General features: G+C 40.0%; 1 protein-coding gene across 4 annotated transcripts in view; it reads right to left on the bottom strand.

Annotated features, from left to right (window-relative positions):
- Window positions 1-27,328, bottom strand: part of LOC149187912 (putative E3 ubiquitin-protein ligase RING1a) — a 155,012-nt gene that overhangs the window by 60,257 nt on the left and 67,427 nt on the right. For all 4 annotated transcript variants that reach the window (XM_089411496.1, XM_089411493.1, XM_089411495.1 and 1 more), the window contains exon 4: window positions 16,391-16,449. In XM_089411496.1, the coding sequence (XP_089267622.1) occupies window positions 16,391-16,449 (59 nt within the window). The remainder of the gene's footprint in view (window positions 1-16,390; window positions 16,450-27,328) is intronic.

Below are 27,328 nucleotides of genomic sequence, written 5' to 3'. Positions count from 1 at the left end.
GGTGTTTTGTCTTCTCCCATAGCATCTTCCCTCATGTTGTTGATGTTTGACATTTGTAACAACCTATCATTGTCCACCAAGCTAATACGCATACTCTGATTCATTTGTTAACCCTGTAGTTGAACCATCCTACATCTTCGTTGTTGCTAGCATCTACATTGTGCCACCCTATACTGTTGCCAACTCTGCTCTGCGCTGCAACTGATCTCATGTTGCTGCTATCGCTGCAACTGAGAACCAAATCCTAGCAACTGGATCTGAAACTGTCCACTCAGTCTCTAACTACAACTAGCTCTGCTCATTCTACTGAGTAACTGTCTGTGTCCACCTGTCACTGCACCCCTTAGTAAGTGACTGCTACTAGCTCTACAATTGTCCCTAAGAATTTGACTGCACCTGATGGATAATACGATCCAACTGCTACTGAAATGGGTTCTCCACTATACCCATCTATTCTCTTAAATAAATGAACTTAGCTCTCCCTAGAGCTTTTATGAGTATATTTGCAACTTGCTCTATTGTGGGATCATGTTAAGTTGGATTGCTCCACGCTACACACAATCTCTGATGAACTTATATCGGATGTCTATGTGTTCGACCTATCATGAAACACTGGATTTTCAGAGAGCCTGATGCAACTTTGATTACACAGTAGAAACTAGTCGCCTCCATCCTCTGACTGAACAAGCTCACTAGCAGCTTTCAAAGCCATATAGCTTCACATGTGGCCATGCTAGTTGCCATGTACTTTGCCTCAGCAAAGCTCAATGCCATGAACTTCTGCTTCCTACTGCACCAAGAGACCACCAAAGTCGTCCAACACTCAAGCAACTCCCTGATGTGCTCTTCTGATCCACTGAACTACCTGCCCAATCTGCATTTGTAAATCCACATAACCTAATACCATCACCTCGAGTATACCTCAATCCATACTGGACTGTGCCACACAAATACCTTAGAACGTGCCTCGCTGCTATCATATGCACTTGCTTCAGTCCCACCATAAACTGACTGAGTGTTGACCACGAAGCAGATATCTGGCCTAGCATTGACTAGATACATGAGGGAACCAATAAGCTGTCTATACAAGGTGGGGTCAACATCCTTGTCCTCTGATGCATCTATTTTCCTCCAGTTCGTAATTATGGGCGTAGACAGGTCTATAATCCTACATCCTAAATCTCTTCAGAATCTTTATAGCATATCTCCCTTTACCAAGGAAGATATCCCCATCCTTCTGCCATACTTCTAGACCTAGGAAAGAATGCATCAATCCCAAATCCTTCATGTCAAACTTTGCTACCAGGTTCCTCTTGCAGTCCTCTATGAGCCTTGATGACCCAGTCAAGAAGCGATCATCCACATACAACACTAGGATGAGTGCCTCATCCTCTACCATCAAATAGTAAAGGTTGGGATCTACATCACTTTTGAAAAATCCCATCTGTTGCAAGTAGTTGTCAATCCGACCATACCATGCCCTAAGAGCCTGCTTGAGCCCGTATAGAGCTCTCTTCAATCTACACCAATGCATGCTCCTCTCATGTGTCGTGAAGCCCTCTGGCTATTCCATATATACCTCCTCCTCTATCACCCCGTTTAAGAAGGTTGTCGTGACGTCCATATGGTGAATCTGCCATCCCGTCTGAGTTGTTAGATATATAATCAACTAGATAGAAGTATATATGGCAACTAGGGCAAAGGTCTTCTCACAATCTATTCCTTCCTTCTACGCATACCCCTTTTCCACGAACCTAGCCTTGTACTTCTCCACACTTCCATCTACAGCGTACTTGATCTTATAGATCCACCGAGAACCACAACTGACCTGTCCAAAAACCTCGGTGCTACCTCCCAAACATCGTTTGTCATGATAGAGCTATACTTTTCTACCATGGCATCTACCCACACCTGATGCTATGCGGCCTCCTGGTAGGTGGAAGATTCAACAACCTGTGCCACCAATGTTTGGTACCTATTTGGTTATATGTGTTCTCTCTTGTTCATCCTATGAGCTCCTACGAACTCCTCTACATCTCTCAATGTCTGACGAATTTCCTTATTGGTTCGACCACTAGTGGTGGGAGGATCAACCAGCTCCTCATCCTGCCCCTGTTGCTTCGTCTACAACGAACTCACAATGTCTCTTTCACCTGAGGTTATGCTTGTACTAGTAATTGTACTAGATCCTTGTGACTGCCAATGCTGTTGCCCCTGTTGCTGAACCACTGGAGCTTCTGTTGGCTCACTCTGGTCACCTACTAGCATCTCGCGATACTTCTTGAAGGCTTTGTCCTCCATGAACTTTACATCTTGTCTCACGAGAATCTTCATGTTGTTAGGAATGTAAATCATGAATGCCTTCTAAGTTTCGTTATACCCAAAGAAAAACCCTTTTTCTGCAGTCTAATCCAACTAGCGCTTCTCGTCTGGCACATGGCAATAAGTTATGTTGCCAAAGTTCCTGAAGTGACTGACTTCTGCCTTCTTCCCTGAGAAGACTTCTTCAGGTGTTAACTTTCCCAATGCCCTGTGAGGAACCCTATTCTGTATATACACAACTGTGTTACATGCCTCTACCCATAGAAACTTGGGCAAATCTTGGTCATATAACATCGCCTTTGCAGCCCCAACTACAGAGTTGTTTTTCTGCTCCGCTACCCCATTCTACTATGGATTGTATCGAGTTGTCCATTCCCTCCTAATGCCTTTCTTCACACAAAATCCCATGAAGTCGTTATCTATGTATTCTCCTCCATTATCTGAGCGAAGCACCTTGATCTTCTTCCCTGTCGCATTCTCTACTACAGCCTTAAATTCCTTGAAGCGACTGAAGACCTCATCCTTGGTCTTCAAGAAATAGATCCAAGCTTTCCTAAAAGTACCCATACCCTTCGAGAGATCTAGTGGACATAGGACTGCAAATTTCTGAGTGTATAAGCTGTAACACACCATCTGATCTATTGTCACTTCTTGGGAACACTTCCTTAGCATACTTCCCAAGTACGCACCCCCTGCACACATCATCGTGTTCCATGCCAAATTCTAGAACACCTGTTACTCTCTCCCTGAGCATCCTAAGTGCTCCATGATGTAAATGTCCCATCCTCCTATGTCATAATTCATTCAAATCTCTCCCACTGTTACTGCTAACTAGTGCCATTGGAGAGTCGAACTGCAACTTATACAATATGTTGCTTCGTACCCCAATTTGTTTCACCTTCTTCCAGTTTTGGTGTTTGATGAACACCTTCTTCCCTACAAAGTAGACATCATATCCCTTATCCTGTAACTGGGATACTGAAATTAGGTTCATACCTAATCCCGACACATGCAATACATTTGTAACACTAGTGCTTGCTCCTGACTCCTTCTGAATGTCAATGGTACCTCTCCCAACTGGAGTACATTTAGTCTTGTTTCCCATTGTTATCTAGAAGTCCATCTCCTCCTCATTGTAGCTGGAGAAGTATTCTCTAACTCCTGTCATGTGAGTTAATGCTCCACTATCTATATACCAAAATCCTTATGAAGCTGAGCTAGATAGCAAGCTGTCTGAGCAATATTGTCCTTCAATCTGGAAGACAAATTTGTAGCCTCTCGAATGTCAAATCTATCTGCAACCATACTGGAGAAATCTAAGAAATCTACTGAACACATCTTGAGTATAATTTCATGTGCTTTTCTCTTCAATCCGATGCTAATATGCTACTGCGAAATCTGTTGTTAAATCACTGTGCCCAGATCTACTCAATGAACTAACTGATCTGCTCACCGGAACCGCTTCCCGACAAATCAACTACCTGCAAATTTTTGCTTCTGAGGCTGATCAAATTTTAGGTTGGCTGCAACTAAAAATCGAACCCATGCCTCTGCAATTCGCACTACTGGCTAGCCTTTGCACAGATCAGAGAAACTTTACCCAAAAACTCCCTCTAAAGTTGCAAAATTTCACCTTCTCACTTCTAAGCTTCTGAGCCTCTGATCTGTCTTCAAACTCGCTCTGATTCCATGTGAAAATTTCCTTGAAATGCAGCAACTAGAAATTTATTCTTCTAACTGATTAATTATGCAGTTTATTTGCTACGACAAACAACAAATAAATCACACTGCAATTTCTTCACAATAAAATTACGCTGGGGAAAATAAATTGGAACTAAGAAAATAGAGCACACATAATAAAAATGACACCAAAATTTTTGGACAAAAGTCCTCAAAAAAACCCAACTAGGAAAACCGATGCAACAAATGACAGTTTGTTTTATTATGCGTAGCAGTAAAATATGAATACAATATCTAGATGGCAAACTGGTAATCCTCCAGCAAAATAATTTGGCCAAAATACTAGTGAGACAAACTGCCTCACCCAACAACTGATCTCATCTTCGAAACTCGCTCAAATTGGGCTATTTGAAACCCTTACGTCAACCTCTGCGCAGGCTCTACTCGCACTACCTGTGGAGCTGCTCTGATCCTGTCATTCTACCCAACTCAGCCTCTAGGAATGATTCACTTGACCTCTTGGATCTCTTCCCGATCTTTAGCTATTGAATCGATCACCCTTTCAACTGAATCAAACTGGCCCTCTTAAGCTTCTGCGAAAGCCCTACACAACCTCACAAAGGAATAATGTGGCCCTCTTGTTGCTGACTCTCCAGCATTGGAAATCATTATTGTTGCTCCCTCTCACTTCTGCTTTCCTTCTGACTCGCACTCTTCTTTCCTGCTCGACCTCTACAACTGGATAGCTCAATCTGCCATGGAACTCACTCTCCTTTGATGTGTCTGACGTGTTTATCTCCAGCCCCATCAATCTGCTCTTATAATCTCTCGTTGGTGAACCAACGGCCATGATTAGATATCCATCGACGGCTAAGATCATCTCAAACTCAATCCGTGTGAGTTTCTAGAGCATTCTCACCTTTCCTTAATTAATTACTATTAATTTACCAGTTTTCCTCACTTAGACTTGGGAAAAATTTAAATGATGGCTATTAAATTAATTAAGGCGTTTCACAAGCTTATCTCGTGAAACCTTTTCTGTGTTTTGAAGATCTTGTGTTCTTAGTCTCTCTAACACAAATCAAGAATAAAACACTTGTCCGATGCTACAAAAACTAACAAAGAGGGATCCCTATCTTTTGAGAGGACAGTCGGTGAAGGCTCTCATTCATGAGCGTCACAACCAAAGCAAGATTCAGCATAGGAGGATGGGGCACTTACACTATAGATCTCATCCTATGGTGTTGAGGATGGTTATTGGGTTTCCAAAGATCCAAGTGGAGCAAGATGGAGTGTGTAAAGGGTGTGCACTTGGCAAGCGGGCCCAAGTTACGTATCCTCATAGCGAGACCAGATCTAAGGGTGTGTTAGATTTGGTGCACTTAGATATTTGTAGTCCTATGTCTATGACATCGATCAAAAGGTCCTTATAATTTGTGAGTTCATAGATGACTATTCTAGGAAAACGTAGAACTACTTCATGATTACCAAGGATGAGGTCTTTGATTGCTTTTAGGACTTCAAGGCTCTTGTGGAGAACTAGAAAGGGAAGAAGATTGAGGTGTTGAGATCGGATAATGGGGGCAAGTATACCTCCAATAAATTCTGAGATTTTTGCAAGGAGGGCAATGATCTATGATCGGGAATTGCCTATGCTTTTGTGGGCGAAGGCCTGCAATACATCTATGTATGTGCAGAATAGGAGTCCTCATAGGATATTGGAGAACGTGACTCCCAAGGAGTTGTTTACAAGAGTGAAACCAAATGTGAGCTATTTGCACATCTTCAGTATTTAAGTGTATGTCCATGTTCCCACAGCGAATAGGACTAAGTTGGAGCCCTAGTAAAAAATGGGGGTATTTGTGTGTTACAGTATATCTCAAAGGCCTACTGAGTCTACATTCCAGGATAGAGGAAGGTGATATTGAGTAAGGATGTCAGATTTGATGAGGGCAGGACCCTTAAGAAAATCTCATGAGAAGGAGCCAACAGTGGTAGAGGATCACGAGCAAGAGGCTTCTAAGGTTGAGCAGGGACGCAGTCAGCAGATCTAGAGGAGGAGTTAGATAATCCTTCGAGCTCTACCAAGAGAAGGTCAAGATGGGCCAAGCAGACCTTGAGGGATGCTGAGGAGCATGTGGAGGTTCCTTGCAGCACCTTTAGACAAAGCAAACCATCGAAGATATTTTCCATTCATTTGGCACTAATGTTAATTTTAGGCTAGGAAACCGGATTCGTCCTAAACCCCCTACGAATCCCGAATCCGGCGAATCCGACACGATTCGGTCTGGATTCGTGTCCAAATCACAGGACACGTCGTGTCCGAGGGCGTGTCGCGATTTTCAGGGGCGTGTCGCAATTTTAGGACACGTGTCCGGTTTCCAGGACTCGCTAAGCTCAGCGCGGGTATGAAAAGGGCGTGTTTGCTCATTAATATTTTCATTTGGTAAGTGATTTGTGCTGTTGCAGCAAGGAGTAGAGCATTTTGGCAGCTTCATAATCAAGTCTAGGCCCTAGTATTGATATGCTATTCATGGTAATGTTAAATTCTTAAAGTAAAAGTGACATTCTTCTTAATCTTCATTTTCATCCTTTTACTTAAATTTTTAACATTACCATGAAATGACTCAGGATGTTGAGAGTGGTTCCGGCCTCATTGGATTTCATATGGAGAAAGTAGAATTTTAGATTTCATTCAAAATCCAGCAGACTTATCAGTTTTTCAAGATTTTAGGATTGGGGGATTGCAATGTTTCCATTGAATTTTGTCATGTATTAGGGTATGGAACTCGTATTTAATCAAGAGCACCAAACCAAGAGCTTCTGAATATGTCGCTCCCGCTCCCCGCTTTCGCTCCCGCTCCCAAGTAACACTGTTCCTGATGATATGGGTCTGGACACCATTGTTGAGTTGGCATTGGCCAACATGGATCTCAATGATCCAGTGCTAGAGCCTGTTAGATTTGATGACTTAGAGGGGTCAGCCTCCATACCAGCAGATGCAAAGGCGACTATGGATACAGGGGAGGAGGAGGATGTAGAGGAGAGCAGTGGGGACCATGATGATGGGGACAGTGATGTTGATTGATGCCTTGAGGCTTGTATACCTGTAGTTGTTTTATATTTTCTATTTCTATTTGCCATTGGCATTGCACCAACACTACCTATGTAACACATTTTGATTTGATGACTTAATGAGAAAACTACAGTTGTCAGTGTGTTTATCTTACTATCTTGTAGTTGTAAGTTGTCTTTCAGTTATCAATTATGAATCATGATTTAAATTTTTAATAGATTTATCATTTATGTGACCAGTACCACTGACATTTATTTGAATTTTGTATGTACTATGCATGCTAATAGCTATAGATGAAGATCTATGTTTGAAATCAATAAATTTGTATCATTAATTAAAATTTGTGTAAGAAATATGATAATATCTAATTTTTAATATATATATATATATTTTTAAATATTATATATATATATATATATATATATATATATATTTTAATAAAATAATATATAATGTGTCCTGTTCCGGGGGGTCAGCGTGTCCCGAATACGACACCACGAATCCCGAATCCTACGTGTCCTGAATCCCCGTGTCAGGTGACTTAGATTTTAGGTATGTTCTACGCTTAGAGCAATTTATTTCAATTTTCACAGATAGCTCCATATCTTTTCCAGATTAGCAATCACATCAACATTAAAGTAAACTGCAGATAGAACATAAACATAAATCACAGAAGACAAGCCAAGACAAGAGGACACAAGATGTGGCGCTAGCCAAGGACAAAACCCAATGTGGGGAAACCCTTGATCAATTCTTCTTACATGTTCTTCAATAGTTCAGCAGAGAGAGAGAGAGATAGTATGTTTACAACAGAAATCAACACTTTGACTTATCTAGATAAGAGCATAGATCATCTCTACGAAGATGATACATGAGATCAGTTGAAGACATGTTGCTTCAACTAATTCTCCAAGGTGACTCCTTCACCTCTCGTTGTGTTGCATTTCGTCATCATGCTGCACCTCACCGTGCTGCACCATGTTGCACCCATCATCACTATGCTGCATCTCATCATGCTTCATTAATCATGACTGTACCTATCAATGTACTGCATTATGTGTCATTGTTGCACCATGTTGCCATCCTGACCTATGTGTTGGTTGCACCTTGCTTGTTTGTTGTCCCTTGCTTGCTTGTTGTTCTTAGCATGCTTGTTGTTGCATGCTAGTTGTCCCTTGCATGCTAGATGTAACATTGCATGCTTGGTGTATTTGCTGCAAAGTACCATAAAATTGTCCCAATGTTAGTTAGTTGTCCCTTGCATGCTTCTCTCCTTCGGAGACAGATGCTCCGACTATTCCGACAGTTCCCAGCAGTTTCGACAGTTCCAGTTGTTCCCAGCAGTTCCGGTAGTCCCGGCAGTTCCGACTTTTCGACAGTTCCGGCTTTTCCGGCAATTTCGGCTTTTCCGGCTTTTCCGGATTTTCCGAAAGTTCCGGCTTTTCCGACAGTTCCGTCTTTTTCGGCAGTTCTGGCTTTTCCAACATTTCCGGCTTTTCCGGCTTTTCCGACAGTTCCAGCTTTTCCAGCTTCTCCGACAGTTCCAGCTTTTTCGGCTTCTCCGACAGTTCCGACTTTTCCAGCTTTTCCGACAGTTCCAACGTTTCCGGCTTTTCCAGCAGTTCCGACTTTCTGGATCAGGGCAGCGTTATCCCTTAGGATCTCTCCTCCTACTAAAACCCAAAGACAAGTAGAGGAGAGGAAGAGATCCCAAGTATGTTGAAATGACTTGAAGACCACCTCTATTTATACTAAAACGTTGAGCACCAGTGGGGTATATTTGGTTGTTGGCCGACCTTGACGAATTGTCCCATAACACAAATAAATTCATATCTCCATGAATACTTATCGGAATCGGATGATTTTTAGATTAATCCTACACCTCTCGATGAGAGGGATCCAAGAAAAATATCAGCTTCCATTAATAAGATGACCCACATGGAGTTTGGCCCTAGTTGCCAATTTTAACACTCCCTCTCAACTAGGGAGAACTCCATCCGCTGATTCATATGTCCAACGGTACTATCTCTGCCATCGGTGCCCTGCACTACTCTACTTTGCTCTGCTATGTTTTGTTGAACCATGAAGAAGAAGAATTGATCAAGAATGTCTCATACCATTCTCTACTGACCCGAAGTCAGTTTCATCTGAAGAGAGTGTGTCACATCACTCTTACTAACCCGAAGTCAGTTTCATTAATCCCGAATCAATGGAGGTCATCCTAGCATAGGGAGTACGGTAGATACAACGATGCGTCCATCGATAGAACTACTATGGTCCCTATCCTCATTTCCCTGCTCATTGATCAGATGAGAGGTACTTCCCATGAGTCCCAGACTGCATGGGTAGGATGCCTCGACAGGAGAACGAATCATCCTGTCAGTGGATGCCACAGAGAACGAATCATCCTGGCCCACAGGAGAATGAATCATCCTGTTCCACAGTCGCCACGGAGAACGAATCATCCTGGCCCACAGGAGAACGAATCATCCTATTCCACAGTCGCCATGGAGATCCTGGCCCGTAGGAGAACAAATCATCCTGTTCCACAGTTGCCACGGAGAACGAATCATCCTAGCCCACAAGAGAACGAATCATCCTGTTCCACAGTCGCCACGGAGAACGAATCATCCTGGCCCACAGGAGAACGAATCATCCTATTCCACAGTGGCCACGGAGAACGAATCATCCTGGCCCACAGGAGAACAAATCATCATGTTCCATAGTTGCCACGGAGAACGAATCATTCTGGCCCACAAGAGAACGAATCATCCTGGCCCATAGGAGAACGAATCATCTTGTTCCACAGTAGCCACGAAGAACGAATCATCCTGGCCCACAGGAGAACTAATCATCCTGTTCATAGCGCACCACCAAGGGAGGGTGAGTCGCCCTGTGGTTGTATGTTGCTCCAGTAAGTACCCCAAGCCCCCCAGGGCTCCCAGAGCTCAATGCATGCAACATGCAGGACCCTTATAAGAAGGTCTCTCAACGACTCCAAGTCGTTCGGGAAAATCACAAGATTTGACCTTTCCCCGGGGCTTTGAAAAATGTCAGCGACCTGTACATCAGTCTCAATGTGATGGAGCCTCCTCACTCATCGACTTATCATATCGCAGATAAGGCAGTATCTGATGTCTATCTGCTGGAGCAATCATCAAATACGGGATTCCTCAATAATCGAATCCCCCCTCTGGTTGTCATAGAGAATCACAGTGGTATTCATCATGTGTACAAACAACTCACTTAAGAGCTTCTGCAACCATGCAGCTTCACACGAGATCATACTCGTAGCTATGTATTCGGTCTCAAAGGTGCTTATAGCAACCAACTTCTGCTTACTGCTCATCCATGATATCGAAGCAAAATCCAAAGAGAACCAACACTGAGAAGTGCTCTAGTGATCCTCCACACTGCCTGCCCAATCAGCATTCGAATAATCACGCAGTTTCATATTTTCGGCAATGTATCTCAATCCATGAGAGATTGTGCCCCGAAGATATCTCAGAAGATTCTTGGCACCAATCCAATGAGGCTCAACCAAATACGAGCTCACCATGCTAATTGCAAAACATATGTCCGGATGGAGGTTCACCAAGAACATCAACGCGAATGAGTTTATGAAACTCAGAGGCATTTCCCAAATCTCGTCTAACATCACTATCATATAACTTTTGAAAGTTAAGATCCTCAAGGTAGTCACAGGCTTGCAGTTTATCATTCCACATCCAGAATCCAACTCCCTCGTACTTCTGCAAATGAGAGGGTCTGCACCTGTCAGAAATAGGTTGTCCTCATAAGGTGCCGGTATGAGAGGTCTATCATCCACAACCTTCGGGTAATGGTTTGGATCGGTTTCACTCCTAGTGAATCTCAGCTTCATCAAACAGCGATCAATCCTCTCATACTATGCCCGGGGTGTTTTGCTTCAAGCCATAGAGGGCTTTCTTCCACCTATATACATGAGATTCTCGATCATGAATCTCAAACTCCTCGAGTTGTTCCAAACCTGTGGACCTACTACATGAGGGGAATGGTCCCCTTGTAAGATTTTCCTTCGGTACATCTCAGCATGTACTTTCATACTCTTTTTGAATTCAGGCATCCCTATCACCATCTCACTCATAGACCTCCGGTGCTATGTGTCAATGGAAATGGTCCCCAGTGGACTTCCTACAACTTGATACAACCCTAAACTCAAAAACATATTTGAAAATTCTATTTTCAAACACATACCTTTCCATAAATGAGTGTCACCCTGTAACCTTTGACTTCCATTGCCGAAATGGACACTAGGTTCTTCTTGCGATCAGGTACATAAAAGAGATTGTGTAAATGAATCGAGTTACCCTCATTCAATTGAGGGTTAACATTCCCTACACCCTTTCCGGGATAGGTGGCATCAGCTCCAAGTATAATCCCATGATTGTTTCCATCTCTACCAAATTAGAGAGTGCACCCATCTACCTGATGAAGTGCCTTGAAGCACTACAATCAATAAGCCAAATTCCCAAAGAAACTGAAGGAGAGGGCTAATACAAGATAACGCTTCTTTATCTTATCAAAACAACATTTGATTCTTCATACCTGGGGTTCCTTGCTTTCTTTGAAGAGTTGGCCATTTCCTTGATGACCTGCATTACGTGTCATTCCTTTGATCATTGAAGATGTCCCTGGAATGATTGTTATCTTCATCAAGAGATGTGTCTCTGCCATTCAGACGCTCCTTCGCATAATGGCCGAACTTATTACAACCAAGGCATCTGCCTTTACTTTCACCCTTAGATCCAGACTTCCCATTGAAGTGATCTTTAGGTAGGCCATCGGAAACTTTTGTTGTGCCATTCTGATAATATTCTCTGCTTCGACTTCACCCTTGGTGAATTTGAAGAGGGATAAGGAATCCACAAATCCTTTTGTCCTTTCCCAACTGTCTTCGGTGATTGCTCTTTCTCTCTTGCTTGGGCATTGTCTTCACCTCAACTCTGATAACATGTTAATTTTAGGTATGTTCTATGCTTAGAGCAATTTATTTCAATTTTCACAGATAGCTCCATATCTTTTCCAGATTAGCAATCACATCAACATTAAAGTAAATTGCAGATAGAACATAAACATAAATCGCAGAAGACAGGCCAAGACAAGAGGACACAAGATGTGGCGCTAGCCAAGGACAAACCCCAATGTGGGGAAACCCTTGATCAATTCTTCTTATATGTTCTTCAATAGTTCAACAGAGAGAGAGAGAGATAGTACGTTTACAACAGAAGTCAACACTTTGACTTATCTAGATAAGAGCATAGATCATCTCTAAGAAGATGATACATGAGATCAGTTGAAGACATGCTGCTTCAATTGATTCTCCAAGGTGACTCCTTCACCTATCATTGTGCTGCATTTCGTCATCATGTTGCACCTCACCATGTTGCACTATGCTGCACCCATCATCACCATGTTGCATCTCATCATGCTTCATTAATCATGATTGTATCTATCATTGTACTGCATTATGTGCCATTGCTGCACCATGTTGCCATCCTGACCTATGTGTTGGTTGCACCTTGCTCGTTTGTTGTCCCTTGCTTGCTTGTTGCCCTTAGCATGCTTGTTGTTGCATGCTAGTTGTCCCTTGCATGCTAGCTGTAACATTGCATGCTTGGTGTATTTGTTGCTAAGTACCATACAACTGTCCCAATGTTAGTTAGTTGTCCCTTGCATGCTTCTCTCCTTCAGAGACAAATGCTCCGGCAATTCCGGCAGTTCCCGGCAATTTCAGCAGTTCCAGTAGTACCGACTTTTCCGGCATTTCCGGCAGTTCTGGCATTTCCAGCAGCACCGACTTTTCCGGCAGTTCCGGCATTTCCGGCAGTTCTGATAGTTCTGGCATTTCCAGCAGTTCCGGCTTTTCCGGCTTTTCCGGCAATTCTGGCTTTCTGGATCAGGGCAGCGTTATCCCTTGGGATCTCTCCTCCTACTAAAACCCAAAGACAAGTATAGAGAGGAAGAGATCCCAAGTGTGTTGAAATGACTTGAAGACCACCTCTATTTATTCTAAAACGTTGAGCACCAGTGGGGTATATTTGGTTGCTAGCCGACCTTGACGAATTGTCCCATAACACAAATAAATTCATATCTCCATGAATACTTATCGAAATCGGATCTTTAAATTAATCCTACACCTCTCAATGAGAGGGATCCAAGAAAAATTTCAGCTTTCATTAATAAGATGACCCACATGGAGTTTGGCCCTAGTTGCCAATTATAACAACTAACAAGCAATGTCAGCGAATCAGAACCTTCCACTTTTGAGGAGACTATAAATGAGCAGGTCTAGAGAGATGTTATCATAGAGAAGTATAGCTCCATCATGAGCAATGAAGTATGGGACATCATGCCAAGACCAGAGGGAAAATATGTGATCACTTGTCGATGGATTTATAAGACCAAACATGTAGCTAATGGCAGTATCAATAAGTATAAAACAAGGTTCATGGTGAGAGGATTCTCCTAGAAGGAGGGAGTGGACTACGAGGAAAAGTTCACACCTATCACCAAATATGCATCCATTAGAGCAGTTATGTCCATTGCTTCAAAGATGGGGTGAAGGATACATCAAATGGATGTGAATATTTCTTTCCTCAACGCAGTGATTGAGGAGAAGGTGTATATTGAGCAGCCTTAGGGCTTTGAGGTATATAAGAGAGATTCCCATGTATGCGGGTTGAAGAAGGCCCTTTACGATCTGAAGCAGGCTCCATGCACATGGTATGCCAAGATTGATGGATATCTTCTTGGTTTCAGATTCACCAAAAGTGAGGCAGATCCTAACTTATACCATGTACTTGTTGAGGGTGACACACTCATGTTGGTATTGTATGTGGATAGTCTCTTTTTGACATGATCGGAGAAGCTCATAGAGATGTGTAAGGAGGATCTTGCTTCGGAGTTTGACATGAAGGACATCGGCTTGATGCACTACTTTTTGGGATTGGAGGTGTGGCAGCAGCCAGGAGAGATTTTCCTCAGGCAGGGCAAGTATGCAGTTGAGATCTTAAGGAGGTTCAGGATGGAGGATTGTAGATCTATCTCTACACCGAGGATTACTAACCTGAAGAAGCTAAGTTCTTTTGAAGGTGAATTAGTGGATCCCACACTATACAGGCAGCTGATAGATTCCTTGATGTTTCTCGTCAACACTAGGCTTGATATATATTTTGCTATGCAGACACTCAACTAGTTCATTGTGGAGTCAGCCCAAGACAGGTTCATTGGGTGGCAGCAAAGCATGTGTTGAGATACCTGCGTGGCACAATAGACTTTGGACTGAGATATGTCAGAGTTGGTGGAGTGGAGCTACAAGGGCACAAATTCTAATAGGGCAAAGAGCGTGGTGGACAAAAAGTCCACATCTGGATGTTTTTTAAGCTTGGGATCAGCCATGATCTTGTGGTTCAATAGGAAGCAACAACTAGTGGCACTCAGTTTAGGAGTACATGGCAGCGAGTATGGCGAGTTGTGAGGCGGTGTAGCTTCACAAGATGCTTGCAGGATTATTTGATTTGTAGATGGGGCCAACAATGATTTACTATGATAATCAAAGTTGCATTAAGCTCTCTGAGAATCCTATGTTTCATGATCGGTCCAAGCATATCGAGATTAGATATCACTTCATCAGAGACAGGGTCCAGAGGGGTGTTGTGAGATTGCAATACATTTCTACAGAGGAGTAGGTGGTAGATGTTCTCACTAAGCCTATAGTGAAAGGGAAGTTTGTGAAGTATCGAGATAAGTTGGGGGTGGTGGAGAATCCCTTCCTTGCTAGGAGGGAGTGTTGAAGTGAGTAGCTTTGGAAGGTCTTCTACACAGGCTTGGTGTCTTAGCATGTGGAGGACATCATTTGCCTCTTCTAGGTGCGTGCTTGGTGGAATAAGTGATTTATACCTTCTTTCCTAAGTCTGACTTAAGAAAAGTACAATAATTAAAGTAAATTAATTACTGTGGACTATTGAGTTATTTTCTAAGGATAAATAATTTAATCTCAACTATTGATCTCCAAGATGGTTCTAGAAGGGAGATTAGGGTTAGGGATTTGGACTCAATGAAGATTATAAAGCGAGCCTAGCGAGGAGGTGAAGACACAAGTGAAGTGATTGAGTCATCATTCAGAAAAAGCGATTTTCTCTAAGTGTGAGTGGCTCTGTGGACCAGGTGTGCAAAGAAGAAGTGCGAGTGGATTAGGGAGAATCTAGGAGGGTCGAGTAAGAGGAGATTGCAGGGCTAGTTACTAGAGGGAGATTGATTTTATTTGGAGGAGGCCGAGTTGCTGGAGGGTCGAGTTTTCCCTAGTGCACATTAGTGGCATGCAAGGAGGGTGCAAGTCGAGTTGTTGGCTGAGTATTTGGGCCGAGTTCTCCAGGCCGAATTCATCCAAAGGCTAATTTCCTAGAGGTCGATTTCCTTGGGCTGAATTCATTTTGAGGGAGACGTGTTACAGGTTCCGGGGTTTTGTATTTTTCCTTGTATCTCTGTGGGTCGAAAAGCCCATATTTTCTAGATAATTAAATGATGGAGAATTGTTGTAGGTGAATTATTTTGCAATGTGTGATTGATCTCTCTAGTTTATTTCTGTTGCATATATTTTATTCTGGAAGTTAAAAATAACATCAATTTTATTTTTTGGTGATTCAGTAATTTATTTGGGTAAACAAATAATTTTTTGGGAATAAATTCAATTGTCGCGAGAAAATAAATCTGGCTAGTATTAGAAATTTAACATATTTTGGGTGGCATCCCTAACCTTCTAAGGTAATTTTCTGCTATAAATTTCAGCAAGTTAAGACTGATCAGTCACATGCATAGCAGCCTCTATTGCCTTATACCTTCTTGCAATTTCCCTCTTTGATCCATACTTCCTTGACTTCATTTTCACAAGGTTTGACTAGGCACTTGATCTTGGGTTTTTCCTTCCTATTCCATTCTCACACCATTCATTCTTCCACTTATACTACTGTCATTTGTTTTGCTGAGGTTAACTCTTCAATATATCATCTCATGCCTCTTCTCTATAGCCTTAGAAATTGTATCCTTAGGAAAGGTCCCCCTTGAGTTGAAGAAGAGCCAACCAAAAATGAGAGGAAGTGATTATTTGGTGACAATGGGTTGCATTTCTGACTTGCACAAGACTATCCCTTTGATGTTTGGGACTTTACATCATACAAGGGTGCTAGACTTTGTTGTAACATGGATAAAACATGTATGATATATGCAAACAAAAAACAAATACAATATTAAATAAAATAAAATTGAACATACCCAAACAAATAGGGCATTGCATTTCTTCTCGGATTGCTGCCAAATTGACGACAACATACCTACTCAAACAACGACAAGATAAAGTCAATAATAATTGATGAATATATTGAATTACAAAAATTAAATTATTATCTATAAATCATGTTGGCTATCAAAACAATCTCTCTATCAAATATCATAAATCCCTTAGTTTAAAATAATTTTGCAACATATCCAGAATTTTCATGTGTTGATATACAGAAGGAGATGCAATTTCATTACTCACTAAAAGAGTCTATGGATACATAAATGTGCAATAAACATATAAAAACTATATATTCAACTAAAGCATAGAAAACTTGAATAAATTACTATTCCCTTCCTAATTAACTAGATGGAATCTCCTCTAGGATTAATATGTTGAGGTGTTTGTTCCTATAGAAACATATATAATAGCAAATTATTTGCAACCACATACAGATTGGGATCAAAATATATACCTCTCCAAATCTCCACCTTTTTTCTTCTCTCTTTGTTCAATCCTTTATCATTGTTTAAGAAAGATTCTACAAACTAAGAAAAAGAGCCAATTTTACCTTAAACAAGGAAAAAACCCAATTAAGCTAACGAATGTCGAAGAAAAAAACTTACAACTCCTTCTCACTATCAAAGAGACCAAAATAATCAATAAATGACGAAGAAACGATGCTAAATTGCAATGGGAGCCTATAATTAGTGGTCCTGTGAGCTATTCACACATAAACATATGTTATGAGGTCAACTCCCTTGACATGGAATTGACTAGGACCCAAAAGGAACAGTCACAAAGTGACTTCTAGCATCTAGGAGACCATAAACAGTGGAACGAGCACACAAGTTAGTCGTGTTAATCTCTCCTAAACCTTATTTCTAATGTTGCACACTAGAGTCACTCCTAAAGAAAAATACATTTTAGACTTGCTTATAGAGGTTCAATCTAGCCTCCTAAAGCAAGGCTTGTAAATTTTGATACCAAAGGATGGCAAAAGCTCTTGTGGACACGTATTCCCCTTGTAGAACCAACATAAATATTATTATAGCCTTCTAGAGAAAACCTTTAACAAAAACAAATGAAATAATAAATTGCATCTTTGATCTTTTAAAGAAAAACCTTCTAATTTAGAAAAGAATAAATATTTCTATAAGAAAAAGAAGAATCTCGTAGATTCTCAAAGAAGATATATATGCATTGACAAGGGCTGACCTATCCTAAGGTAGGCAACCACCATACAACGTGTAAGTTTGGATTGTATAGATGTATTGCAGGTTGCCTATGTTATCTTACTAGTTTAAGCTTTCTTATGAGGGTTATGGACTAGTATTTATATCCTATGCAACTACCATTATTTCCCATATGTGGAAATTAATGGTAATATTAAAGAGGATAGTTGATAAAATCTTCATGCACGTCTTGTTAGTTTTTGGTAGCATCGGAAGTGCTCTAGCTTTGAAAATTGATGAAGAGGCTAAGGCACTTGAGTTCTAAAGAACCTAGAAACCGTTTGGTGAAATTCCACCCCGATTGTATTTTATTAAAATAATTAATATTTTAAATGGGTTTCCTAAGTCTAAACTTAGGAAAATTAAAATATTAATGGGTATTAATCAAAATATGGGTGAGAATGATCTAGAAGGCGGATCAAGTCAAGTTTTAATCTTAGCCATTGATTAGAGACTTAATCTCGGTCGTTGAAGTCTCAACGAGAAAAGTATAAGGAGGCTTGGGGTTCAGTTAGAGACACAGAGAGATTGAGCAAATTGATTTTCTGAGGTGAGAAGTTCTCAGGAGGAAAATCAATTGGGGAGATCTTGTAGCAGAGGGGCAGTGAGAATCCGGGAGAAGGAATTTCCAGAGAATACAAGGCAGAGAGAGGACAAAAAGACGTCTAGAGGAGGGCTGACACTGGCCTACGCAGTGCTGATGCAAAGGCAGCACAGTCAGTGAGGGGAAGTCGAGTTTCTGCTGAGGGAATTCGAAGTTCAAGTTGCCGGAAGCCAAGGTGTGAGACTAGAGGCAAGAAAGTCAATTTCTCAGCCAACAGAGGATCCAAAAAGAGAGGCAACGTAATACCCAGGAGGAGTGACGCAAAAGCTGCCCAGGGTGACGCAGTTTGACGTAGAGGCCATCTGAAGGTGACGCAAAGCCTCCAGAGCTGAGGATCAATTAATTACTGATTCTCTAGTGACAGGGTGAGATTATTTCACCAGTCTTTTGTCCAGTATTTTCTCTGTAAAGGATTGCTAGTTGAGCATCCAAGATTTGTACTTAGAATTTTCTCCTACATAACATAATAATAAACCCTCGGAGCTGCTGCACCGTTTTCCCGCATTGGGTTTTCCGGGGACTATTTTGTCAAAAAATAATTGTGTCCTATGTATCTTGTTCTTTGCTCATTTTTCTGTTTCATGTAATCAAATTTTAAGTAGTGTAGACTGCAGAAGTAATTTGCTTCAGTATTCAAAGAATAACTTGATAATGTATATTAAAATCAAGTAGGTGCAGTAGATTCAGATTTGCTGCAATAGGGGTTTCTTGAGACTAGGAATTTTCACACGTCTTTTGGACTAGACCAATTAGGTCTTTGAGTCCTAAGTTGGCCATTTTCTTTTGTTAAAATGTTGCTAATATTACTTCATGGAACAAATAGGTACATCATAGGTCAAGTCAATTGGATGAAGCTTAAGTGGTTAGGAGAAATGTTGTTATCCTCCCCACCAGGGTTCAATTCTCACCTGTGACACGTTGAGCTCATAATGCGTATATCCTTGTAATGGCTTTGAGCCTCCTTGTCTTAGAGTCCCTCTAGGACTAAAATGTATATATTCCTCAAATGGAATATAAAGTTATTTCTTCAAGGAAAGAAAAGAAACAAGGGGGCCATCATAGGTCAAAACTATATCATATGAGCAACAAGGATGACAAGGAATTCCCACCTTAAAAATCCCAAAAGGGCAAGCATATGTGCCTACACACTAAGAGAAAAGGACTCAACATCATGATGCAAGATAATGATTTTGACATTCAGAAGCAAAGCCAAATCTTGCTTAGAACTTCAAAATTGGCCACACAAAATTTAGTCCCAAGGGAATTCAGTAACACTTAAAGAAAGGCACAATGTCACATGATACATTGCTGAATCTCTCTCACTTTGGGCTAGTGCTTGATAGCCTCGAGGGCATACCTAGTGATCTCAATTATGAAATTAAAAATTCTTTAATTGTACCCTACAGAAGTCTTCAAATCTGTAAAATATTTTCCCGTCATTCTCCGAAATCGTTCATATTTCAACCATGAAACAGTTGAGAACAGAAAATATAGTTCATATTTCTGATTAATAATGTTAAATCAATGTTTACCCTTTGTAAATCTGCAATAATCACTTCAGATTATTTGGGTATGCAAGTAAAACACACAAAACCAGCGAATAAAATTGTTAGGTTTACTTATTTTTTGAGCCAGTATGATATTTATTATTCTCAGAATCTAGGGGGCATCAAGTCATTGTACAAGAATTTTACTCTCACAATACTCACGGATAAAGTCATGTGAATACTATGGGAGAAGCCCCAACACTCAATCACAAAATGATTCAAAGATTTGACGTGAAAACTCACAAAAGGTGGAGCATTGACCTGTAAGAATGAAGTATCAAATGAATCAAGATATTGTCAATCCCCATCTCAATCAATTTCTATCTCTTAAAGGAATGAGAATGGAGCAATACAAATGAATTATCCTAGAATATCAAAAGACCTAGAATAGAAGCACCAAAAGATTGCTAAATCAATCCAAAAGAGAGTGCCTTGCTTTAGATAACTTGATCCTCACTCAAGCCCTAATAAAGGAGAAAATCAACACAAGAAGAGCACCACACACATTAATGAATTTAGTTTCGAAAAGGAAACCAGAAATTTCAACCCGTTCTAACAAGTCAAACTCATTTGGTAACCACACTAAATGGTCGCGAGTAAATTCTCAAGGATAAGATGTAAGCCCTCATCCACAAAACAACACAAACTCCAGGAAGAAACTCCCATGCATGTTCATACTTGCTTGATGGTCAAGCAACCTTTAAATTGTCAAAAATAGAATTCCTTTTGTCTTGAAAATAACACAATCAACCTCATAATAGCTCAAAAGCTTGCATGATCCCATCTTCACAAAAGCATGCCAAATATATCACCCATGGATTGATTCAATTGCTCTACAGCATGGTACCTACATTAGCAAAGAAACATAACCCATTGCTCCATGTGCAACTCATTGAACCCTTGGTTGATTTTAGACATGATGCCCTAATTTTGACCTAATTTGCAGTTCCTCAAAATTTCTTGAAAATTTTGCATTTTCGTCTACATCAACACATGAACGCATCCATGCATACCACTTTATAAAAGTGGACACCCTAAAATTAGACATTCTCTGATCATCACCAAAAGTTGCACACATGGTCTCCTCCAAAAAGGTTACATACAAAACCTATTTGTTTTCCAAAAATAGGAACTTTCTACAAATATAAAACTCAAAAATTGAAAAATATCCTTTGGAAAACCACTAGATGGGTGCTCAAAACTACAATTGATTACTTAAAAGTTAAAATAGTAACAATTTAAAAAAAGAAATTTTCCCAAAATAGCAAATCTCAAAATCAGAAAGTACCCATTTGAAGCAATCAGTGTCCCATGCATGCTCTGAGTGTTGCATGTACCGTACATGCATGGAAGCCCTAGTAAAAATATAACTAAACCCCAAATTGAAGAAATGAACATGGTGTTCCTTGTGTCACTCTCAAAATCCCTACAAATCGAACCTGATTTGTTATCAAACCAAAATATTTTCTCACAGGTGTTGAAACTTAACAATGATTCATCTTGGGGAAAGGACCCAACTACATAAAGCTAAGAATCTCATAACTCTAGATGTTGATGAAAGCTTGTGACCAAACATGTGCAAACAAATCAATCAATCAAATTAACCAATTAGATATGACCCTAAAAACCTGATATACCTCTAACTTGGCTCCCTCAACTCAAGGTGACCTTTGGATTCTGGAACTCATATAGACATACAACGGTCAACCTACCATACCAAGATTGACCTTGTTCCTGAGAAAAACTCTAACCATGTAACTCAAAATAATTCTTTGTAACTTATAAATAGACCAAGAGACATGCAAAAGAATTCCTACAGCTTTTGACCAGTCCTAGCAGCCTAGTGTGTCAACATGACAATTATTGAAAAACCAAACATACCAAACCTGAAAGAAAAAGAAGAACATCAACTCAAAACAAAGGAAAACTCAAAACCTACACATAATACTTCTTTTTTCTCTTTTTTTCTAAAGAAAATTAGAAAGTACACACTTTTTGACAATAAACCTATCCTAACCAACATGACTTGTGACTGATCAATATAATCAACAAGTCAGTGAAGCCAACAATGTACCCAGTCAATCCTATGAGACCATTCACCATAATCAAAGTTCCAATAAAACCAATCATGCAATTAATTCATTATATGAAGTGCCTACATGTGCTCAACAACTAGAAGGCAAACATGCTATTGTCTACAACTCAAACCATGGCTAGTCACTAGTAAGAAAGCAAAAAGGCCAAAACTTAACTGTTTTCTGAAATACCTTCGCTATCCACAATTCAACAAGATCATCATGAAAGTTGACATCCAACTAGTGATTAAACTGAGAATCAAGTTCAGGAATGAAATTACACTAGGGGATTACCAAATTAGTATACCTCTTCCGCTATTCAGAAAAATTAGTGGCTGCAATCATTTACACAATATCAGAGAAATCATCTTTTGGCCAATCCAAAAGATGTTCTTCATGTTGCCACAATAACCCGGCAGGCTATTCCTCTTGATTTGGCATCTTCATGGGAAAGAGCAATGGACTCTCATGCTGATTAAAAACATCTCGACTAATTTGCCGCACTCTCTTTAGATCTGCAACCATCACTCGGATGAGACAACAAATTAAGCTATAAACTCAACTCTTCTTCCTCATTATCGGTATCATAAACAGGATCATCGAAGTGCATATCATAAAAAATATGAGGTTCATAAACCCTCTGATAATCCTCCTCTTCCTTATCATCAAATGTATGATCAAAGGAAGGCATATCATAATTGATTTCCAAAGCCAGATGAAGTCCTCCATGTTGTTCTTCTTGTTTGGCAACATCATAGGAAGGCACTGCAAAGGTATAAACTCCCTTGCTGGTTTGTTAGACCTCTTCAAATCTAGATTCATTACTGAAAGAATCAACAGCTCATGCTTAAATTCAACTCTTCTTCCTGGATCTCACAATTCTCATCTTCATCTTGAAACAATGGAAAGTTCTCACATGGCTCTTGATCTACTTCATAGTTTTCAAATAAGTTAGCAACAACTGGAAATTGCTAAATGCATCCTCTCTGAGGCACCCCACATGCTCCACAAAAGACAATGGACTTAAACCCGAAATTAACTTTTGAATCCTATTCAACTTCTCATATATCTCACAAAGCTTCTCCATGTGATTTGCATGAATTGCAAAGACAGATTATTTTTTACCAGATCAATTTCAAAATACCTTATACATACAAACTCTCTCAATCACTCAACAAAGGAGTCACTAGGTGAACAATGAAATCTTCACAGTATGTATTGTTCACCAATTGTCCAAGAGCCCTTATCTACTACTCACAAGGAGTTGAACTTCACTCCCCAGCAAGGGCACCATAATGTTATCACTTAACATCGCCCTTGGGCAATTTAGTCCCAAAGGAATTGAATGAACTTATGGAAAGAGCCAATGTCACCTCACATGGTTCCTCTTGCTTTAGGCTAATGCTTGATAGCCTCAGGGTCACATTCTAGTGATCTAGACTTTGAAGTCAAAAAATTTCAATTGCACCATGCAAAAGACTTCAAATCTGTAATTTTTACTTGGCGAAATTTCAATCGGATTTCTGCCATTAAACACTTGAAAACGACAAGTACAATCATGATTCATATTTACACTTAAGAATGTTAAATCAAAATTTTCCATTGCAATAGATCTATCTAGATCTGTGACAAAATTGATGTAGATCTGCAAGAGAACACACAGAATCAGAAAATAAAGTTGTTATTTTTACCAAATGGGTGTGGAGTCAAAAAAAGAAGAAAATTGAACAAACAAATGTTACTTGAAGCTCCACATCAAAACATTAAATTCATCCATAACAAAGAGTTACCTACTAAAAGAGTTTCTCCTTTATTTGAGAGATGTAAATACAAAGTTTGAGTATATCATATCAACAATCCAAAGGACTCAAGGGAACTTAGTATTATTACATAAGTACTTTACTCTCACAACACTCAAGCACAAAGTAAAGTGAATGCTAGGGTGCAGTTCCAACACTCAATCACAAACTTGTTCAAAGATTTTGACATGAAAGGCATCACAACGTGGAGTATGGAAATCAAGGAATGGATAATGAGAGGATTCAAAATTCACAAAGCCGTATATCCAACAAATTTCCATCTCTTATAGAATGAAACTGGATCAACACAAATGAATTATCCCTAAACATCACAATACCCTGAATAGAAACCCTAACAGGATTCTAAATCAGTCCAAAATAGCATCCATTGCTCTAGGCGGTCTGATCCTCACCTAAGCCCTCAAATGTCAACACAAGAGAAGTGCCCCACACATGCATGAAATTTGTCTCAAGAACGCAACCAAAAGCTCCAGCCTGTTCTAACAAGTCTAACTCATGTAATAACATATAGTAACTAGTCACATGTAAATCCTCAAGGGTAAAATAAAAGCCCTCATCCACTACAACAGCACAAACACCAAGAATAAATTTGCATGCGTGCTCACACTTGCTGGTCAAGCAACCTTTGAATGTCAAAGAAGATGTCCTTTCCTCCTGAAGAACACAAAAGTAACCTCAAAATAACTCCAAAGCTTGCATGGCCTCATCCTCATAAAAGCATGCCAAATTATCACCCATGGATTAACCCACTTGCTCTACTGTTGGACTCACAAATATAAATAACCCATTATTCCATGTGCAACTCATTCAACTTGTACTTAATTTTAGACATTATAACTCAATTTTGCACTTTCTTGAAATGACTAGAATTTTTTGCATTTTCCTCTACATCAATGCATGAACCCATCCATGTACAGCACTTTTTAAAAATAGTAACCCTAAAAATAGATGTTCTCTTATCATCACCAAAAGTTGTACACATGCTCTTCTCTAAAAAGGATATCCATAAGCTTAATTGATTTTCCAAGATATAAACTTTCCAAGAATATCAAATTTGAAAATTGAAGAATACCCTTTCAGAAAACCACCAGATTGATAGACAAAACTACACCCAATTGCTGAAAAATAAATATTTTTTTTCAAAATAGAAACTATCCCAAAATAATTGATCTCAAAATCGGAAAGTATCCATTTGAAGCAATCACTCTCCCACACATGCTTCAAGTGTTGAATGTAACATGCATGCATCAGAACCCTACAAAAATAGAACTAAAGCACCAAATATGCTGTTCCTTGTGTCACTTTAAAAATATCTAGAAATAAAGCTTGAACTAATCTCAAAGACTAGAACCAAAAGACATTTTTGCGACTATGTTGAAGCTTAAAACTGAATGTACTTAGGGAAAATTCAATGTCAACAATGGCTCCATACTGGGGAAAGGATCTCACTATAGGATGCTAAGAATCGTAGAACTTTGGATGTTGATGACAGATTTATGTATTTAACACGTGGGACGATGAAATGTTAGATTTCTATCAAAACCTAGCACCCGGTAAATCATTAACCTAGTAGATTGCAGATCTATTGAATAATTTACACTACTAAGTTCTTAACATTCAACAAAAGCAAAAATAAAATAACCAATCTCTTAAAAATGACAGATTCTGCCCAATCAAAGTTTTTCATTAACAATCCAAACTTACTTGGGCTCTTGTGACCCAACTCAGAGAATACACAACATTGGATCTGATCCATCTAATGAAACCCTCCTTGGCTGATCAAGATCTCCTTGTTTCCCCTTCCTAAGACCCAACACACTCACTGAGAAGCCTCTTTCAATGTCTCATGCTACTGCGTAGTGTATCTTTCCCATCTCCATAGCCTTGCTTTATAACTTTATATTGAGCTAAATCCTAACCCTAACCCTAATCCCCAAAGTGATTAACAGTCAAGATTAGATCTTGTCTCAGTTGATATCACTTGCTGAGATTAAAACATAATCACTAAAGTAATTACCTTACTTTTCCTAAGATTCTTTAGCTCAATTAGCCAACATAATAATTATGCTTTTTTCCTAAGTTTAAAACTTAGGCTAAGTTACATTAGTAGTTTACTCACATTTGAGCAAGTGTTCCAAGGAGATCATGGGCCACTTCCTGAACACCTAGACACATAGGCATGTGCAAAAGTACCTACTCAAGCTACAAACATCAACACTCCCTCTTAGAGAGGGAGGTACTTCTGACCCCCTAGAATTCACTGTTATGGCTTCTCCCTCTACACTGGAAGACTTCCCTGCCATCATCCTTGAAGACTCGCTCCCTATGAACTTATTCCTAGAAGCATCTTGCGCCTAAACATCCTGTAAGGTAATCTCATACCAAGAGATATTCTTAACAAATTTGGAGGAAACTGCAGACTGCTCCTCGCTAATTGAACTTGAAGGCTAACTCCCTAAGTTGTTCAACCTTCAAAGCTATCTATTCCCTATTCTTTGTCACTACTCTGCTTCCTGCCATTGCTCGAATAGCTTGCCCTTTAGCCTATACATGTTGCTCTCTCTAACTCCAATGACATAGCCACCATCTGAGATAGATCCCTTGGGCCTGATCAGTGCCTATCCATCCTGGAACGTTGCACCAATCCCCTTCTTCTTGATCATTGATAATGAGAGCAAACTCCACCTAAATTGCTAGCATCCATAGCACGTCCTTCACTTCCATCTTGGCTCCTGACTCAAGTTGGAATACAATTGTTCAATTATGAGTCTCACTCAGTCGTGGTGGTGAACTGTGCTCATGCTCTTGTCATATATATTGTCGCTCAACTATCTAGTATCCATGCACTGACTGGTAAGGTGTTAGAGGAAACGTAGGAAACAAGTGCAAACTATGTTTCAAACTTCCTAGCATACTCCTCAGCTTCTATCGACACAACTATATTTGATTATGTCTTTTCCTCCCTTCTTCCTCTCTAGACACTCTGAAGCATAGTGTCTTGTCTTATGACAGGAGAAACACTTGACCTTAGTCAAGTCCTTCTTCTTCTTCGACTGCGAGGCTGACTCCTCACTCCTTCTCATGCTCTTTCCTTTGCCTTTTGCAATCAAAGCCATGTTCTCGTCATTTACCTGCTTGTTGATCTTGGCCTTTGATTTTTACCTGATGTATTCTTGTATGCGGTCATCCCTTATCCTATCATAAGTGGGTAGTGTATCTCGAGCACAAATTCCATTGATGAACCCACTCAACGCCAAACTTACTAGTTCTTTGTCTTCCACCTATTCTCCCACTACTGCAAGTTTATCACAAATCTACATGATCTTCATCAAATAACTCATTAATGACTCAGACTTGGTCATCTGCGTGGTCCAGAGTGTATCCTTCAATATTTTCTTCCTGTTTATTGTTTTGCTTTGGTATAATCCTACCAGGGCATCGAACATCACCTTGGCTATCTTCTTCTCGAACAAGTGAGGAGTCAAATGATCCTTTACAACTTTCAAGAGTGCCCTCTCCGCCCTTTTCTCCTTTTGCTAAGTTAGCCTTCTCCCAAGGATTTGACAGCGTTGGGATCTCAATCTTAACAATCTACAAGAGATCATTTTCTTTGACAACCAAAGTGATCATGGCCTTCCAAGGTAGGAAGTTTG

This window comes from Pinus tabuliformis, chromosome 3_1 (assembly GCF_031772625.1).
Source record: "Pinus tabuliformis cultivar Carrire ecotype Pingquan chromosome 3_1, CPIR1, whole genome shotgun sequence".
Lineage (NCBI taxonomy): Eukaryota > Viridiplantae > Streptophyta > Pinopsida > Pinales > Pinaceae > Pinus > Pinus tabuliformis.
The sequence above is the reverse complement of the archived record's forward strand: the minus strand, read 5'-3'. Positions and strand labels throughout refer to the sequence as shown.